Source organism: Nannospalax galili, unplaced genomic scaffold, assembly GCF_000622305.1.
Source record: "Nannospalax galili isolate Female #2095 unplaced genomic scaffold, S.galili_v1.0 scaffold346, whole genome shotgun sequence".
Taxonomy (NCBI): Eukaryota; Metazoa; Chordata; class Mammalia; order Rodentia; family Spalacidae; genus Nannospalax; species Nannospalax galili.
The window spans coordinates 7,744,499-7,764,167 of NW_008357637.1; the positions used below are offsets into that span (position 1 = coordinate 7,744,499).

Consider the following 19,669-nt stretch of genomic DNA (forward strand, 5'->3'; position numbering starts at 1 on the left):
TACATTCTTTGGCCCACATTTGCTTTCCTCAGCTAAAATCAGCAGAACATGATGAAGAGTAAGTAACACAGGAGTGGGGCCGGGAGGTCCTATCTTGGCTGACTGCTTGTGAAGAAAGGGTGCGTTGTAGAAGGGGTGTGTTGTGAAAGGTCAAAGGGTGTCCTGCTGTCAGCATTAGCATTTTAAACCCTGCTGGATCTCATCATCTTGGAAACATGTCTGCTGCCCAGATGGCAGAGCAGGGTTGGAGTAGGCAGAGTCCCAGCTAACAATAGGCCATTCAAGGCAAGCCAGGCAGCACCAGCATCAGCATGCCCCTTGGACCAGAGCAGCATTTAGGAAGCAGCTTGTTCCAAACATCCCTGTGTTAAGCTCTGTGAAAAGGAAGGCACATCAGTCTATTGTTGGGTTCTGAGCCTCTGGAACAAGCATATCTGCAGTGCCCACCTTAACCTACCTCTGTACTAGGTGCTTTCCTGACTAAGGACTGACTATTAGCTAACCAAATCCTCACTACAGCCTCTGAGGTAGGCGCTACCATTTTCATTTACAAATAAATAATAAAAAGCCTGAAAAGATTAAGGAGCTCTCTCAAGGAGAGTAGATGACTCAGGATTATGTGTTTATCACAAACTACAGACCCCATCCTGAAACACTCTAATGGTTCTTATTCTAGGTTCTATGGGTACCCCAGGGAACATAAGCATGGTAACACACTGCAGGATCTCCTAGATTGGAAATTAATTTCTGTAAGGTTGCCTACTTAGGTCATAATTTGGATAATTACTTAGTCTAATCAATTGATCATTTGAAACTTTTCAAATGCATAGCAACTTAATCAGCTGATCAACAAGTTTACTGAGTGTCTGCTAAGTGCTCAATTGATAGTATGTCTATTAGTTAACATTAATTGAACACCTGCTTCAAGGAGACTCATGTAGTTTCTTTTCTTTTTAAACATTTATTTTATTTTATTTATTTATCTATCTATCTATCTATCTATCTATTTATTTATTTATTTATTTATTTGCATGTCTGTGTGCCTGAATGTGTATCTACACCATGTGTGTGCAGAAAAGGGCTTTGGATACCCTGAAATTGGAGTTACAGGTGGTTATGAGACACCATGTAAATACTGGGAACCAAACCTGGGTCTTCTGAAAAAGCAGCAAGTACTCTTAACCACTGAGCCATCTCTCCAGCCCTGACTCAAGTAGTTTCAATGTGAGGCAGAGATCCTGTCATTATATCCATCTTACAGACCAAAAAATTCTCTGAGAAAGGCTAGGTAACTTGCCCAGGTTATAACAGCTATGGAGTATGAAAGCTAGGATTGCAGTCTAGACCGATAGAGGAATCTCTACCCAGTGAAGAATCTACTGGAGCCTGAAGGAAGAGGCTGGGAGGTAAGGTGGTGGAGGGGCTAAAACCCCATCAGTTGGCATTGGAGAGTCAGTCAAAGCTGGAGACTCTTGGGTAGATGTCTAGGGTGAAAATTTTGGGGGTGGATGTGATGATCACCTAAAGAAGAAGAAAAGAGAAGAAGGAAAAGCAGCTAGAAGCATCAATCGATAGCCTAAAACAAGGAAGGGCTGGGAGAGTGGGAAGACAAGGACAAGCCTGGATACTCACAAAGGAGGGTCACAGCTTGACTTATTAGAACAAGTCTCTGAAGAAATAAAAATTCTTCTCTAGAGTAGGAGGGCGGGAGGGAGTTTTACCTAGATGTTTAAGTCTAGTTCAATTCGCAGTTAAGTCCTGTCAATCTGTTTAGTGCAATTGAATGAATGATCTGGAAGAAAGAAGACACTGTTCCTGTCCTAAATGGAGTGGGACAAGAACAGTTGTATACCTCACGTACCTGATACTCTCAGCACATCATTTTTAAAATAGTTTACTACTTTTATTTTATGTATATGAGTATATTGCCTGCATGTATGTAAGTGCACCTGTGTCGTGCAATGCCCATGGAGGTCGGACAAGGGAGTCCGATCCTCTGGAATTGGAGTTACGGATAATTGTTAGCGGCCATGTGGGTGCTGGGACTTGAACCTAGGTCCTCTGAAAGAGCAGCCAGTGCTCTTAACAGCTGAGCCATCTCACCAGCCCTATAAATTTTAATTTCAAAAATATATTCAGATTCCATAAGACATTTCATGTATGAACTAAAATTTGCACTTGCCAAACAAAAATATTATGCTTGCAGCTTGTATCCCACTTCACTGTCCTAAATTTTAAACACACACAGACAGGAGCCACAGTGGTCATACACAATCACAGAACTGAGGGAATCAAGTTATGCTTCCTCATCTTTCCTACCATGGTGTTGCTGATTCTATATCTACTGTAGAAAATTAGGGCTATGAAGGTAAGAGGTGCAAATCACACCCAGAGTGAGCCTGAAAGATTCCAAGCAGGAACTTAGTCTGGAAAACACACACTGGAGCCAACACCTGTGCCAGGGGCCACTGTACAACTGGGCATCTTTGCATTTCCCTTCCATTGCCGTACATGTCTAATCAACACTAAGTAATGAGTGCTTGCTGCTTTGAAGCACAAGAGTAAGTTGTTTAGATCTTCAGCAGTAGCCTCAGCAATACTTAGACCAACCAAAGATTTTCTTTGGCGATAAGTAGCTCAGAATTTCTGGCATATGGTGATGATAGAAAGCAAACTGATTTTTGGTTGGTCTTTCCGCCTTTTGAAACTCTCTGGAAATAGTACTTTGATAGATCCCCAACTCCAGGGAACCACAGTCAGAGGGTCCGAGTCTAATTGCAAAGGGGAAGGCAGGGCGAGCACCTGAAATATCTCCATTCTACATCTTGTGGTCCAAATAAGCAATTGCTTCCTGATGAGAGATCTTGCCAAGAAGGGAAACACCCAGATAGGGATGCTGGATGAGTATTGGAATCTTTAGGAGTGGTCCAAAGAGATGAGGCTCAGAAAATGAGCTGGGCATCATTTGAAATGATGGCTGAAACCACAAGGATGCTGAAGGACAAGAGAAGAACATCCAGAGTAGGCCTCCAGTGGCAGTTAGTTCTTTGAGGAGTAGTGGGGAGGAAGAAGGATTGGGGAAGGCAGAATCAGAAAGAAAGCAGTCAGTCCAGGAGAGCAGGGCTTTGTAGAATTCTAGGCTCGAGAGAGATTTAAGGAAGGAGAGCCAACTCAGGGACTGCAAAGAGATGAAGCTGAGATCAAAGGTCAGAGGGTTTGATACTGGGAGCTGATCAGTGACTCTCAAGAGGAGCCGAGAGCACAGTTCATAGACTTACTTCCTCAGTAGAGGAATGACTAATGACTAGGTGGTACCTCCACACTGTAGAACACTATGCAGTGAAAGGTATGGTTGTGGAGAGAATTAAGAGGCATGTAGTTAAGTGGAAAAGCAGGGCAGGTTGGTACACATTAAAGTGAACAAAACAATACATAGAAGAAAAAGCTCATACTAAGTAGTATTTTTCCCAGGGTACTTAGGTATATACTTGGAAATGGCCTGGAAATATACAGTGAAAGATTTACTGAGTATGGGCATTAAAATTGGTAATGTATCGATCATGATTTAATCTATGATAGAACTATATTCATATAATTATTAATGTAATTACAATGATATCAAAAGAAAGGAATTCTTTTATAGAAGCTTTATGTATAAGTTATGTGTGCTTGAAGGCAAAGAGAAAACCAAGATGGGACTGAGAAAGGTAACTTTCCAGGACGATGTTTTCATTGAGGAGGTAGAAGCATGTTTGTAGGTCTAGAAGTGTCATGAGGTAAAAAACTAGATTCTGAAAATGGAAGCCAAAGTTACTAGTTGAGGGTAAGGTGGGATGGGGTGGGGGTGGGGAGGAGGGCACAATGGAATCAGAACACGAGTGGAAGTGCCAGTTTGTGGTTTTCTTGCCCCCTCTTTCAGATGAAGAAAAAGGTCTATAAAGATAACACAGGAATGCCAGAGAGGGGAAAGATGCTAGAGAGGGCCTTTTGGTGAGAACACCTCAGGAGACTGAACTGAGAGCAGGAAGGGGCCTGTGTCCTGATGCTGTGGCAGAGAATAGCAAAAGTCTGATGTTGAAGAATGGTGGGCTGCCATCGGGGTTCTGCTTGGGGTGATTCCAGTGGCTTCCTGGTTACTGACTCTGGCTTCTCAACCTTCCAATGAAAAAACCAAGCATTGTGGGACTAGGAAGGAGGCAGCCAAGGTGGAGGCGGTAGAACGGGGTAGGAGAGAGGAATGGTGTCTAATTGGGAAGGTCTGTGTCAGTGTCACATGACAGCAATGTTCTGTGTCCTTTCTGAACCACTTGGAAGAAATTCTGTGCTAAATTTAGAACAGGCCCCTTATCTCCATCACCAAAACTGCTCTAACTAGTGTCTATCCCTGATGGTTACTGTCTCTAAAGAAAAGCATGATTTCCACTTTTCTTTGTGTTCAGTAATTCCAGTTTCTAAGTTTCAAAATTCCTCTTCACCCAATTTATTCCCTACCATCCCAGAAAAAGAAGAAATTATAGCTTATTGAGACTGAACTAATCTGAATATCATTTTCTAATTCTGAAGGCAGATTTATGGAAAGGAGACAAAAATGTGATACATTATAATCTAGAAAGCTACATTCTTGTTTATAATTATTCAACTAATCTTGGAATGTTTTTAATGTGAGCTAAGATTTGTTGCTTTAAAATCACTATCATGTTCTTAGCACTGTGAGAAAAGTGTGATTAAATGTTCAAATAATGAAAACAAAACAAAACAAAATATAAAAACAAGCTTTTCTTACCGAAATATATCACGATGGTTTTTGATGTTCCAATCATAGTCTCCTTTGCTGACAAGTTCAAAGAATTCAGTTCTTCTCCTGCAGGAAAATCAAATGAAAAAAGGGAGGGGAAACCTTGGAATGAAATTTCTTAGTCTTCAGGGTGACATAAACACATTTATGAGGAAAATATAAGACCACCTGAACCAAGTAACTTAATATTTGAAATCATAGGCTAAAGCACAATCAAAATAAATCACTTAAAAATGTTGAGGCTTCAAGAAAAAGCCACAATCATATCAGAATGTATTTATAACAGAGGCGATCATAGAGTCATAAAACAGAAAACAATGTGGTACTGTTTAAGATTGTGTGCTGTGAAGCCCTTGTGACACCTACTGAAAGTCAAAGGGAGGTAAGGACAAATAAAAAGCAGGCACCTTTTGGAATGTTCTTTAATCACTCAAAATAGAATCGAGCTGTGTGTTGATACAAGACAAGATAAACTCCCTGCTAGTAAATTCAAGACAAATATTTGTTTTCCTGGTTAGAGGAATAACTATTTTACCACCTCAGTGCTTAAACACATAGGCTATGGAGTCAGAAAGTGATTGTGTTTAAAGAACAGCTCAATGGCCTACTTGATGTACAACTATGGAAAGTCACTAAAAGCTTCTGAGCCTCAGTTTCCCAAGGGCCAATATAGGCATTACATTTGCTAACTCACAGACTTATCAGGAAGATTAAATGAGATGATGTACGCAAAGCAGGAAGCACAGTGTCTGAATGGTTTAAGTTTTCAAAACACACGCTTACACACACACACACACACACACACACACACACACACACACACCCCTATGCCTATACATTTGGAGGTGTATAGATATGGAAAAGACAAAGGACATATTAAAGTTGTGAAAAAATAGGGTAATTTTATTCCTAGTTTTAAAAATTTAGTTACATGACTTCACTCTTTTAGTGACAAGGAAAAAATGAACAGGAAGGACATCGTGAGCATTTAAGAATCATTTCCCAGCGTGGGGCATGATGGCGCACACCTTTAGTCCCAGCACTTGGGAGGCAGAGGCAGGCAGATCCCTGTGAGTTCAAGGCCAGCCTCATCTACATAGTAAATTCCGGGCCAGCTGGGGCTACAGAAAGACCTTATCTCAAAAAGAAAAACAAACAAACAAAAACCCCCCAAACCCAAAAAGAATCATTGGCTCTCACTAATGAGAACATTTAAAGGGTACTCCTGAATATCTTTCTGAAATTTATCCCACACAGTGCCTGTCTTAGGAGCTGCTCCACATCAATGAATTCCCCGGCCAAGCAGATTCAGGAAATATTGCCTGCCCCACACCTCTCTTGAATACATCACTCTCATGGGCCTTTTGAAGGTTCTGAGAAACACTGAGGTAGAAATGCCTACTTTACCTTAGTTAACCACAGAATTCCATATAATACCAATATTTTAAGGAACACAACTTTGGAAAACACAATTAGAACTTATCAATCATGGTGGAAACCAGAGCAGGATCTTAGAAACAGTGCTGACCCATGGAGGTTAGAGCAACAAAGACAATGATGCTCAGAACTGGCTCTCCTGTGTCTGACCTTCAGTGCCCACCAGCAGTTGACCAGCTCTGATTTTTCTTCTCAGTTGTTGAGAGGGCCTAGTTAGTTTACCTGAAAAGGAGTAAGTCAGGAAGACAAATAAATGGCTCACTTCCTTATTCAGACAGAAACAGAGGTCCTGGATCTCTCCCTTCAAGTGGATACTAGACCAGGTCACACTACAGTCTGAGTTAATCTCCAAGACAAGCTTAGAGATCAGAGATGGCACTGCACAGTTACAAAGAAGAACCAGTCAACTCCCTTCGTCTTCTGCTGGGCAGGTACATGCAGACCTTTTCTTTGTATAACTTTACCATTTTCTTCGTTTGACCCGCTCCCTTTTGAAAGAGAAAGGGAGGAGGCTGAGAGGAAAGGGCCAAGGTTTGGCCTCACATTGGCTAAGCTGAACACTGTCACTTGCTAGCTGCGTTCCACATTACTGAGACTCAGGGCTGAGCTTCGGGTGGAGAATTTGAGATAAGGAATGCTAAGTGTTTGTCACTGATGGTTAACATCAAAATGACATGAACAGTATTACTGCCCACAGCAATACACAAGGAATTACTGGGTCTACGTGGAGGTTGAATAGTTTATCCAGGGATGTCTTTTCACAGAAGAAATCAGTCTTCTTTTGAATTTTTTTTGTAGTAGAAAGTTGAATCCCACAGATAATTATTGAGCACATAGTAGTTCTATAAGGATTTACTTAGTCTTATGGACATAAGCCATAGTGCTGCTTTTAAGTGTTTATCAGGTTAGCTGGGACAACCAATAATGAAATAGGTAATTCCCCTTTAAATGTGACACTGAGGGTCATATTAATGCTCTTGGGATTAGAGTGATATGAGGCAGACTCATCACAGGCACAGAATTTAAATGAACATAAAAAAGCTCAACAACTGAAGGTTGGAGAGATGACTCAGTGTTTAAGAGTGCATACTGCCCTTGCAGAAGACTTGGGTTTGGTTCCCAGCACCCATATCAGGTGACTTGTAACCACCTGTAACTATAGCTCCAAGTGATCCTATGGCTTCTTCTGGCCTTTGTGGACACCTAGACTCACATGCACATATCCAAGAGACACACATACAGACATAATTTTTAAAAGTATGTAACCAAGGGAGGAAAGGGACTTGCCACCAAGCCTGACAGAATTCAACTGTCAGATCAGAACTGAAGGACAAACCCAACTCTTGCAAGTTATTCTCTGACCTCGTTAGTGTGCTATGCCATAGACACTCCCAACTAAAATAAATAAATGCTTAAAAATATTCCTTCATAAATCTCTGACAGGCAACTGGGTGGCATCATATGAATAAATTCTCCAGTGATAAGAATCTTAATAGCTAGAATTTTGGATATGGAATACTTAAATACACTGAAATCAGACTTAGTCAAGAATTTAACATATGAACAAAGCTAGATTCCATTACACTGGGAACAAATGGAATGTTTATTATCCCAAGAGAAGAGTAAATAAAAGAGGAATGTGAGGACTCCTTCCCTAAGATATAGAAAACGTAGCACATTGATTTAACATTTCCTCCGTGGCCAAAGTGTGGCTATTTTTGATAGCTTCTGTTTCCTCTGTCCTCCCAAGCTTGGCTATGACCTCAGAAGATGAAAGGAGTATTCCTTAGAACATGATTTTGGCAAGTTGAATGTGAATACTTGCCTTGCATGTTTGCAGTTCTAGGTTGGAGACCCTTGGTTTGATCCTCAGTACCACAAGCACACAACAGAGCAGAACAGAACACCAAAGTACAATCAATCACTGGTGAAACCATATATACCGTACATCTGGTAATCTATTCCAGCCTATAAGATGACAACATTCTAGGTTTTGTATAAAGCACCTGCACACATATCCTTATAATTTTTCTACACAAATGATACATAATACTGTGGAATGAGTAGTTTTTTCCTTTTGAGACAGGGTCTCCCTGTAGCCCCAGCTGGTCTGGAACTAGCTATGTACCCCAGGCTGGCCTTGATCTCACAGAGCTCTACCTGCCTCTTGAGTGCTGGGATTAAAGGTATATGCCACCACACCCAGATTGGTTTTTTTTTTTTTTTTTTTTTTTTTTTAGACAGGGTTTTCTTTTAGGTTTCCTTATAGCCCCAGCTGACCTGTAACTCATTATGTAGACCAAGATGGCCTCAATCTCACAGAGATGTGTGTACCTCTGCCCCTGTAGTGCTGGGACTAAAGGCATGGGCCACCATACCTAGCTAATATTGTGTATTTTAAGGCTTTATATAATAATATGGACAAAGTATATGTATTCTTTGACCATTTGGTTTTCCAACGTTGAATGTTGCATGTTGAGTAAATACCCACATTGATAGATGTAATTCTAGGATATGCCTTCTCACTGATGTGACATAGCATTGCAAGGTATACCACTGTTCTGCTGTTTATATACCAGTTTCCTGAGGATGACAATCTAGATTATTTCCAATTTTTAAAATGATATATAATGCTTCAATGAATAACTTGCACATATTTCCTTGTGGATTTGTGAGTTTTGTGCATAGGGGTGTGTGTGTGTGGGGGTTAATATATAAAACTGCTGAGTTATAGAATGATTTCTGGGTTTGTTTGCTTGCTTGCTTCTTTGTTTGCTTTGAGACAGATTCTCATGTAGCCCCAGAGGGTCCCCAACTCAATATATAGCTGAGAACAACACTGAACCTCCCAAGTGCTGGAAACATAGGTGTGTATTATCACAATTGGCTGTATGAGAGTTTTCATTACGGTTTATAGATGGTGTGGGATGCTTTGAGGGAAATCTGTCATCCTCTCATTTTATAGGTGAGGAAATTCAAGATGGAGGAAGGTGAAGTGATTTTCTTGAAGTCCTGGGGCAGTTATGGGATGATCTAGATAGATTCAAAGTTCCCAGTCTCCTAGCTCTGGTGTCTGGGATAGTCTCTGTAAACTCTGTATAGTATAATCCTTCAGGACCAGGCAGCCCTTTATGTTCTGAGTTAATGCTCAGTTTCAGCTGCCAACCATCATGAAAAGTGATGGCACCGTGGGCTGATGTGCTTAGGTAGTACCAATCTAGACAGGTATTTCTATTATCCACAAGGGGGAGGAGGGGCTCCAAAGAGGAGCTGTAGCTGGTCCAAGGCAGGGTAGTGTCCACCGCTACATGTGCAATATTTATGATCTCCTTCCTTGTGCCAATCATTACCAAGCAGCAATGGGGCATTCACTGTGCATCTGGGAATGAGCTTGCCCATATGGCCAGTCCTTTCAACAGCTACACGCAACTGTGTATGTGAGTGAAACAGTCAATGACATGTGTGAAATCATTAAAATAGAAACATTTCCAGGAACAAGGAACTGTTAAAATTAATACTTAAAAATCCATAAAATTATATGTTACCCTCGGATCCAGCCTCCTTTGTCACAAGGAGCTATGTCATTAACTTCTCAAGCAGATCACTGGGAACCTTGGCTTTCAAGGACAATGGCAAATACTTCAGCAAGTGAAAAGCAACTTACTGGAAAATCTCATTTATAATCAGATATATTTTTATTAGGCTTTTATTCTGTTCAGCTGACATATGTCCCACTCAGAAAAATAGCAGTCTTTAAAAAAACAGCATCATTTGAACAGAACTACTTAAAACTGCACTCAAAAATAATTCCAAAGATTGGTTATCCATCACCCATTGCTACACTGAAAATCCTTCTGCTTTGTGACATATCCTCAAGGCATCTTCTCTTTGAAAAACGTGAAATTGTCTCTGTGTATTTTAATCAGGATTTTTTTTGTAAATTCATATATTCACAAAATATATAATGTGTATATGTATCTATAGCATTATCAGTTAAGGCTTTTGAATCTGCTCAAAGTTCACGAATGTTAGGAAACTTCGTTGCTATGGTGACAAGGCATCATTGTGCATCCCCTGTTGTGTCAAGCCCAGAGTCACAGGCAGGGTTGTGGAGATGAGAAGGGAGGGTGGGTGAGGGGCAGGAGGATATCTGTTCACATGCTGTCCACACAGGAAAATCATATATCCAAAGTGCAGATGCCTAGATTGGAAAGAAGGATCAGTTGCTCAATCATGAGGATCAGAGTTGGGGGTCCCATGTAACAAGCAGGGCCTCCCACAAATGCTCATTACTCCAGCTCCAAGGGATCTGGTACCCTCTTCTGGCCTTTGCATGGACAGTGCACTCACTCATATGTACTTGCTTATACTCTCACACAACACACACACACACACACAGACATAAAACAATAATCTTAAAATTCAGATGCTGAAAATATTTCTGGACTTTTGGCACAAAGGTCCTTGAGGGGCCTCGAAAAGCAATATGTAGGTATTGACTTCAATGATTATGACTAAAGGAAAAAAACATGTATTTTGTTTTAGAGACATGGTTTCATTATATAGCCTAAGTTGGCCTCAAATTTGAGATTGTCTTGCCTTAGTCTCCTGAGTGCTGGGATTACAGGTATGTGCTATCACACTTCATGTGTATTTAATTTTCAAGTGAATTTTCTCTTTGGTTTGGACTAGCACTGAGTTAGTTAAGGTCCTGAATGAATTCACCCATTTGTGGTGATGTTGACAGCATGAGCAAAACTGGCAAACTGCAAGGACTGAAAGGCTAGAATTACTGTAGATGTTGATAATGCCAAAAGATGGGACAACACCACAAGACCCTAACAGTTCAAGCCACCATCAGCAGGTGAAGAGGCTGCTTCAGCAGTGGTGTCAATGGAGCTTGCTCCAGTCACATGGTAACTTCTGCCATAGCACTCGGCATGTGGTAGTATCAGTTTTTTTCTCTTCCCCATGGGGGTCTGGATTCCTGAAGGTAAGAACCATGTCTTACATACCTGCACATTCCCAATGACTAGCACAATGCCTGGCAGAAAGAAGGCATCAAACAGTTGAAATTTCTCATGTTATATTCCATTGTCATTTCATGGGAATGAGGACATGAAGGTGAGTTGCTTATACAATTTTTTTCCCACCCACCTACCACAGACCTTTCGTCTTAACAAAAGGTTAGGGAAGGGTTTCCATGGGCTAACTCATCAGGGTCTGTGAAAATACAAGAATGTTTGGTTGACAGTGATGGGTTAAACTCCATTGGTTATTAACATCTTACTGTGTATTAATTTCTTCTTTCCAATACTGTGATTGACTGATGCAGGCAACTGTGGAAGTTGAAAACACAGATCATAGTGGGTTCTTAATAAATATTTGTGGAATGATGAATGAGTGAATATTTCTGCATAGCAGCAGCAACATTTTTGAATTCCTACTGTATATTTTAATAAATTATCTTGATTTTAATCTAATATTTTTCAAGAAAGGATCTCACTGTGTATCCCTGGCTGGCCTGAATTCACTATGTAGAACAGGCTGGCCTCAAACTCAAACAGATCCTCCTGCCTTAACCTCCTGAATGCTGGGATTTAAGGCATGCCCCGTTACATTATTCTATTTTTTCAAAGGAAGATTAAATTATTATTTTAAACCACCTAAAACTATTTAATACACATGACTGTCATCATATGCTTTTGAGAAATGCTCCTTACTGTATCACTTTGGGAGGACAATGATGAAGAAATCACTAAACTGGGCATTTCCCATCATTACTGATGAATGTTTGCAAAACACAGTAGAAAGTGGCAATTTTCAAGTGGAAAATTGATCTGATTAATTTACAGAGCCACTCTAAAAAGCACTGGGCACCTGAGTGAGTGCCTCTGCTTAAATAGTGGCCTGAAGCAATGTGACCTGGAGACCTGATCAGCGGTACAGGATGAGTTTAGGTCAAGCATCCTCTGTAAGCTCAGGCACTGCTGCCTGATGAGATTGGGTGCATTCAGGGTGGTACGGCCACAGACATCCAGTCACTCCTACCTGTCAGATGGGGAGAATAGTGTCTACCTACAGGTTAACATGAAAATCCAACGTCAAAAAGTTAATATTTGGGGAACTCACTGAGTCAGGCAGTATGTAGGTTTTAGGGGCTCCAAAAGTGATCTAAGGAGTAAGACATGTAGTTTACAAACTGGTGGAAGGTGCTATACAGGTTGCTGTTGGTGAAAAGTCATCGGAAGTCTTAACCAGCTATGAACACTGTGAGCTACAGTAATGAGAAATCTGGCAAGATATGCCAATTGAGGGCTGGAGAGGTGGCTCAGTAGTTAGAGCACTAATCTGGATTTGATTCCCAGTACCCACATGGTGGGGAACAATTGTCTGTAACTCCAGTTCCAGGGGATCTGATGAGCTCTTCTGACCTCCATGGGCATTGCATGGCATGGGTGCACTGACATACACGAAGGCAATACACTCACACAAAAATAATAAAATATTTTTTAAAAAGATATGCCCATTGGTGTAATAATGGCATGGTAAGGGGGCAACCAACCACTTCCTGATTAGATTTAAGGCCTGTTCCACAGGAGGAAACTCATGTCTGGTACTGTAAACCTGGCTAAGAACCTACTACTATAATTTTGCTAAACAGACAGCATCAAACTGCCTTCTAAGAACTTATCAGTATACCCATAGATTAGTGCAGCTTTCAATCCTTCTTTTTGCAGTGGATGGCAATTAATACAGAGACTCACAGCTGGTGGGAGTACAGAGAATGAGTTAACTGTAGCATGCTCAACTCTAAACAGGAAATTTCTATCATCCCTCCCTTTATGACTCAAGGAACATTGTTCAAGAGAGTGCAGAAATATTGTAAGACCAGAAGTTAGGGGGGAACTGCTGCAAAATGGTGTCTTCTGGGCATGACAGGACCACTGTACTCATGAACTCACAGTGGCTGTGGTTGCCTGTACAAGACCTGCACAAGTTCAAGCCAGTCAAAATTCTAGTGCAGATTGGGGATAGGCTCATGAAGTCCCACCCCAAACTGAAGAGCTTTGGCAGTTGAAAGCTGCTGGAGTATGGAAAGCCAATTTTCTTCAGGTAAATGGCCATTTCATAAGCTGCTCCAGTGGATCACCTTACATTTATGCAAATATGGACAGCACTGATTGAACTCAGTGGGCTAGGAAAAGAAGACATGAAGTTGGGAGAGGGGTGTGATGGTAGGGGTCTGGGAGGAACTGGAAAGAGAGTAGGGGGTTGGTGTGATCAAAATACATTGTATGCATTATGAAATTATCAAAGAACAAATTTTAAAAAGATGCCCGCACTCCTGGAATTTTTGTTCTAGCTTCCATCTTTAGGGAGATATGTAATGCAGGACAAGGCTGAACATGGAGTAGATCTGATGAAAGTGTTATGAAATCACAACCTGTTGGAAGTTAAACAATGTATTTCTGCCTAGCAACAACCTGTATGACTGATAAGGCCAAAGACTTGCCAACCCATGACTCTCCAGCTTAGTTCAATGGCTAAAAGAGCCTGCTATTGCAGGCTCAGCTCTACCACCTGCTCCTGAGCACCTGTGACCTGAGCCCTTACACCTACCGTGCACTCCAGGCAGTGGAGTATGAATTAGCCTGACATTTCTTATGTCTGGAACTCAATCATGTGTACATTGGAGTTACTGTCACCAGTGCTTAAATGTTCCCAGGATTTGCCTTTAGTACTCTTAAACTACCAATTAAATTACTGCAGAAAGAATGGAAGAAGGATTAAACACATTCTCAAATCCAATGGCTTGATTCAAATCCCAGATATTCTACTTAATATTGTGAGCAATTTACTGAACCTCTCCAGACCACAGTTTTCCCATGCATACCTTGGAATTAATAAAATTACTTGTCACTATAGGGTCCATGAGATGGCTCAGGAGTAAAGGCAACTGTTGCCAAGTCTGACAACCTGAGTTTGGTTTCTGGGTCCCACATGGTGGAAGGAGAGAACTGACTCCCACAAGTTGTTTTCTGACCTCCAACTTCATGCTACAGCATGTGTGCAGCATAGCACACATGTACCCACTCACATACACATACATATACACATATACACTCTTAGGGGTAATAGCGTCTAAAAAAATTACAAAACTTATAACTGTCATTTCTAATGGCTTTGGGTATATTCAAAATTATATGTAACAAATAGCATGTAATCCCACAGGATTATGAAGAAAGAACAAACAAAACACTTGGTGTGAATATGCAGCTTCACACACTAAGTCTGGGGGTTAATTATTTAGCCTGACTTTGCAGCTCACTGAAAACTCAGTTACTGCTGACAGATTTTCTGAATTCATTTCCTGTGCCTGATTCCGAGTCCTTGCAGTGAATAAGACCTTGATAATTAAATACTGATTTTTCCAGCTCAAGCAGACATTAGACATTCCCTATCAGGAACCAGCCACATGACTTTGAGAGAGTCAGTCACTTAACCTCTCTCTGCCTTGGTTTCCTTGTCAGAAATATGAGTTCAGGTGGTTTCCTCAGGCCCATCTGCTAGGGCCCCAGTGACAGTCACTGGAGATTACCTATAGGAAAGAGCTTTGATAATTTAAAGCCCCTTATAAAAAAGAAATCATTCATCCAGAAACTTCATAAAATATGTACTATAAAAGATGACACACAGGGGTGGGCAGAGAGAAGGAGAAATCTAAAATTACACATGTTAAGCTCTAGAGATGTCACAAATGCCCTGTGCTATTTGTATTGTTTCTGGCCAACAAAGATGACCTATTTCCATTTCTACAATTAGTAATGAAAACAGCAAGTGTCCTGAGCACTTACTTAGGAGTTGTGCATGTACATTATCCTATTTAATTCTGGAAACACTCTTAGAAGACAGCCACCACAACTAGCTCCACTGTGCCTTCTGATTTGAGTTGTCAGGAAGGAAGAACCAGTGATAACTAGACTTCTAGAGCCAGTTGTAGGGACTACCTTGTTCTTGGTCCTATCTCTCTCCAGCCATTGCCATGAAAACCAGCACCACAGTTCCTGCCATAGACACCTTGTGCATGGCTTAATAGCATCCTGGCCTGGTTGGATTCCATGCATGGGACCAGGGAAAGCTGTAGGAATTCTCAGTCCCAGGGTACATACAACTTGGAAGAGCACAGGAATCCATAAGCCTCAGAGCAAATTTGGTTCATGAGGAATGAGGCTAGTGGACAACTTTGAGATGCAGCATATGAGAATTCTCAGATGGTCTCTGTAGGCTTAAGTTCAGCTTCCCTGTCACAGCCCTCCATCCCACTCTTACTCTTCATGTGATTTTTAAAATTAAATTAAATTAAATGTATGAAAACCTTTGCCCCCACCTGTACTTTGGGAAAGAGTATGGGGAACCTACATTGGTTTTCAGATGAAACAGATTATATCAGGGTATGTCAGTGCTGCCATATACCGTGTCTGCAATTTAAATGACAACTATTTCTTCACTCATCTGTCAGAGAAACATATGGTTTCTCTGGTGATTGTGGCTCCAGCCCCAAAAGGGTGAGTATGGGTTCAAATTTTGCCAATAATTACTTATGGGACCTGAGTACACCATTCAACCATCAGCACTTGATCTGTAACATAAAGGAGATGAAGTGGAGGGTGTCACCTTCAGTATTCCTTCCAGTTCCCTGATAGCACATCACTGAAATATAGGCACCTGTTACTGTGTATAGTAGCTGTTTCTCCCCCATTAACCCGAGGGATTGTTTGGGCTAAAAATATGCCAATACTCTAATGCAACTTTAGACAGGCAAGCGAATCAGTCCCCTGAAGGTCTAGATTAGGGAATGAGCAGCTATTCAGAACCTCAAAAAACAATAACGCTGATAGAAAGGGAGCAAAGCAGCTTCTAAAGGAGTCAGCAACTGTGAGCAGGGGCTGCAACGTGGAGATAAGAACAGAGTAATGAGCAGGCGACTTGCAACCAACTTCCTTGACTGCATTCCAGTGGTCACTTAGTGATTCGTCATATACTAACAGAGCTTGATAAATGGACACCAAGATTCCCCCTCCCTTTTAGGAGTTGCTGAGAAATTTGGTTTAGAAAAACACTTTGAGAAAAATAACACAAAATCTTGCAAGTGTCAGGAAGAAAACATAGAAACATTGAAATAAGCTTTTTTCATCAATCTTAAATCAAGGTGCATCAGTTCAGAAAAAGATGGAAGATTATGACAGTAAATGCAACACAAGGGCTACAGAACATGCAGAATAAAGAGTATAAAGCAAGTGAGGTTGTAGATGTCACCTGTCATAAGACGTTTAAGATACGTAAAGCATGTTATTGCAATTCTACACATGAAGAAAAGCATCTCAGAGGAAAACAATTTATTAAATAACACACAGTTAGGTAGCAACAGAAGTCCAGGACTTTTAAAATTATATATTTTCATTTTAACTAGGATTTTTATTTATTGGGCTCAGTCAGTAATGTGCTTACCACACCAGTGCGTGGACCTGAATTTGAGCCCCAGCACCCATGTTAAAAAATTAGGCGTGGTGGAACAGGCTGGTAATCCTGGTGCTAGGGGGGACGAGACAGGCTAAACACTGGAGCTCACTGGCCAGGCAGTTTGACCTATTTGGTGAGTTCCAGACCAATGAGACCCTATTGTTGGAGACCAGCACCCTGTTTGAACTCTGCCAAAAGCATACTTGGCATACCAGCAAAGTCACCACCAGCCAAGAGTGTCTATGAGGGCAAAGCCAGAAAGGCATGTGCAGGTTCTGAAGTGCAGTGTCCCTTATGCTTAGATTAGATAAGAAAGTGATACCTGTTTACACTGTTCTATGAACATTTGCGCTATACCCTGTGAATAAGCCACGTTTTGTTGTAAATAATCTTCTGAGCCCCTGCAGAGAAATGTCCTATGATCTACCTACCTTCGTTCCTGAGTATCTGCTTAGAGCATCTCATCCAGACTAATAAAAACTTTGGGAGCTAGAAACTTGGAGTTCTTTGTTCTACTAACAGGGAGTCTCCTGGTTACCCCAATTTCTTAAGTGTCAAAATGTATCACGTATGACGTACCACGCCCTCCTTCTGTATCTACTACTACTCAGCCACGCAGGACATAGCACCCTATCTCAAAAAACAGGATGGAAAGGTTCTGTGGAATGCCACCTGAAGTTGACTGCTGGCCTCTACCTGCATGCACCCTGTGCACATAAATGCACAAACACACATGTACACACACACAAAATATATAATATTCTAACATTCTTTAAAAATTTTTACATTTATTTATTCATTTATTGTGTGTGTGTGTGTGTGTGTGTGTGTGTGTGTGTGTACATGCATTTGCCATGGCACTCATGTGGAGTTCAGAGGGCAACCTGAGGAAGTTGGTTCACTCTTTCTACCATGTGGATTCTGGGGATCAAACTCAGGTCATCAGGTTTGGTGGCAAGTGCCTTTACCTGCTGAGATTACCTGCTGAGCCATCTCACTGACACGTTCTATAAATTTCTGTATTTGTCAAGCTGATGTAAGCATACGATTAAAAAAGCTAACGGCACTGCAAGATGTATGATCTATGTAGCAGTGTCCACCTTGCTGTCTTTTGTCCTTTGGCTTCATTTCCCAAGGCTTTAGTTTGAGTTTTTATTTTAATCATCATGTTTTTAATTTTCTTTTGTTTCTTTTGGTCTTTTTGGAGACAGGGTCTCCTAGTAGCCCCAGCTGGTCTGGAATTCACTATATAGACCAGGCTGACCTCAAACTCACAGAGATCCACCTGCTTCTGCCTCCTGAGTGCTGGGATTAAAGGTATGTGCCACCAAGCCCAGCTCAAGTTTTTAATTTTCAATAGCTTTTTTTTTCATGGTTCCTCCTATTATTTTTTAAAGCAGCGTATTACTGTTTAATGAATACAGTATCCTCTTCAAAGATATTAAATATTTTTCTCCTTATTTTCTCTAAATTAATTTTTTCTTGTTTTGCTTTCTGTTTTTCACTAGAGCTACATAAAATGTCTATAATCTTTGGTTGCCTATTTGTGTGCTACAATCAGGACACTCAAATAGATGCGTGTATGAGCTTGCATGTGCAGGTGTTAGGATGGCTAGTTAAACTATAAGAAGCTCAATTAAATTTGGGTTTTGGATAAAAGTATTTCTCATCTAAGCATGTTTCCAAAATTTCATGATACACACACACACACACACACACACACACACACACACACACATTAGGCATTTTAAGAAGGATAAGATAGACACTTTCAATTCACCAGATTTAAGTGGAATGATAGGGTGAAATCTGAATCCAGGTCATGGGACTGGAGAGATGGTCCAGTGGTTAAGAGTACTTGTTGCTCATGCAGAGGAACTGGGTTCAGTCCCCAGCACCCAAATGGTAGCTAACGTCCATCCATCACTCCAGTTCTAGGGGATCTGACTCTTTCTTCTGGCTTCTGTGGGCACCACATGCACATGGTACACTTATATACAGGTAGGCAAAACCCTCATACACATAAAATAAAAATAAATACATCAAAAATATTTTTTGGTCTTTTTTTAGACAGGGTCTCCCTGTAGCCCCAGCTGTCCTGGAACTCACTATGTAGACCAGGCTGGCCTTGAACTCATAGATATCCGCCTGCCTCTGCTTCCCAAGTGCTGGGATTAAAGGTGTGTGCCACCATGCCTGGCAAAAATATTTTTAAAAACACTTTGTTCCTGTCCTTGGTTATCTACCAAAGCTTGATGTTAAGACCCTCTTGCTGAAGACATTACACACATCAAGCTGGTGCTGACTTCAGAGCCTCAACTCTACTGGCTAGTGTTCATAGTGCTGGACATTGCTATGCATGCTAATGTAAGGCAAAAATAATCATGAACCTGACCCAGTGGTGAATCCTGCGAACTACAACAATAACTGGACTGACAAAATGTGCCCATGGGAACAATAGTGGCACAAATATTATGAAAGTCACCAACCACTCTCTAACTGAATTTAAAGTCTACTTCCTCACATGGAGCCCATACCTGACATTGATATCAGGCTTAGGAACCTGGGGCTAGACACAGGAATTAGGGGAGAGCTCAATACTAGTTTTCTACTGAGTAGTTATATTAAACTGACTCCTAAGGACTTACTGTTCTGCCCATAGATTAATGCATCTCTCAACTCTCACCAGAAAAGCTTCCTTATGCAGCAGGTGGTGATTAACACAGAAACCCACAATTAACCAATGTACAGAGAACAAGATGCTGCAGAGTGCTTATCCCTGAATAGGGATATCAAACTCCCAGGGTTCAGGGATCATTGTGGAAGTTGGAGGGGAGAGATTGTAAGAGCCAGAGGAAACAGTTTTCCAGACAACTGGTCAGTTACTCATATGAACTCACAGCAATGGTGACA

At 41.1% G+C, this 19,669-nt stretch overlaps 1 protein-coding gene across 1 annotated transcript in view; it reads right to left on the minus strand.

The window, feature by feature from the left end:
• Pde11a (phosphodiesterase 11A) overlaps positions 1-19,669 on the minus strand; it is a 456,708-nt gene that overhangs the window by 46,502 nt on the left and 390,537 nt on the right. Inside the window, exon 16 of the mRNA XM_008855328.2 lies at positions 4,784-4,861. Within this exon, the coding sequence (XP_008853550.1) occupies positions 4,784-4,861 (78 nt within the window). The remainder of the gene's footprint in view (positions 1-4,783; positions 4,862-19,669) is intronic.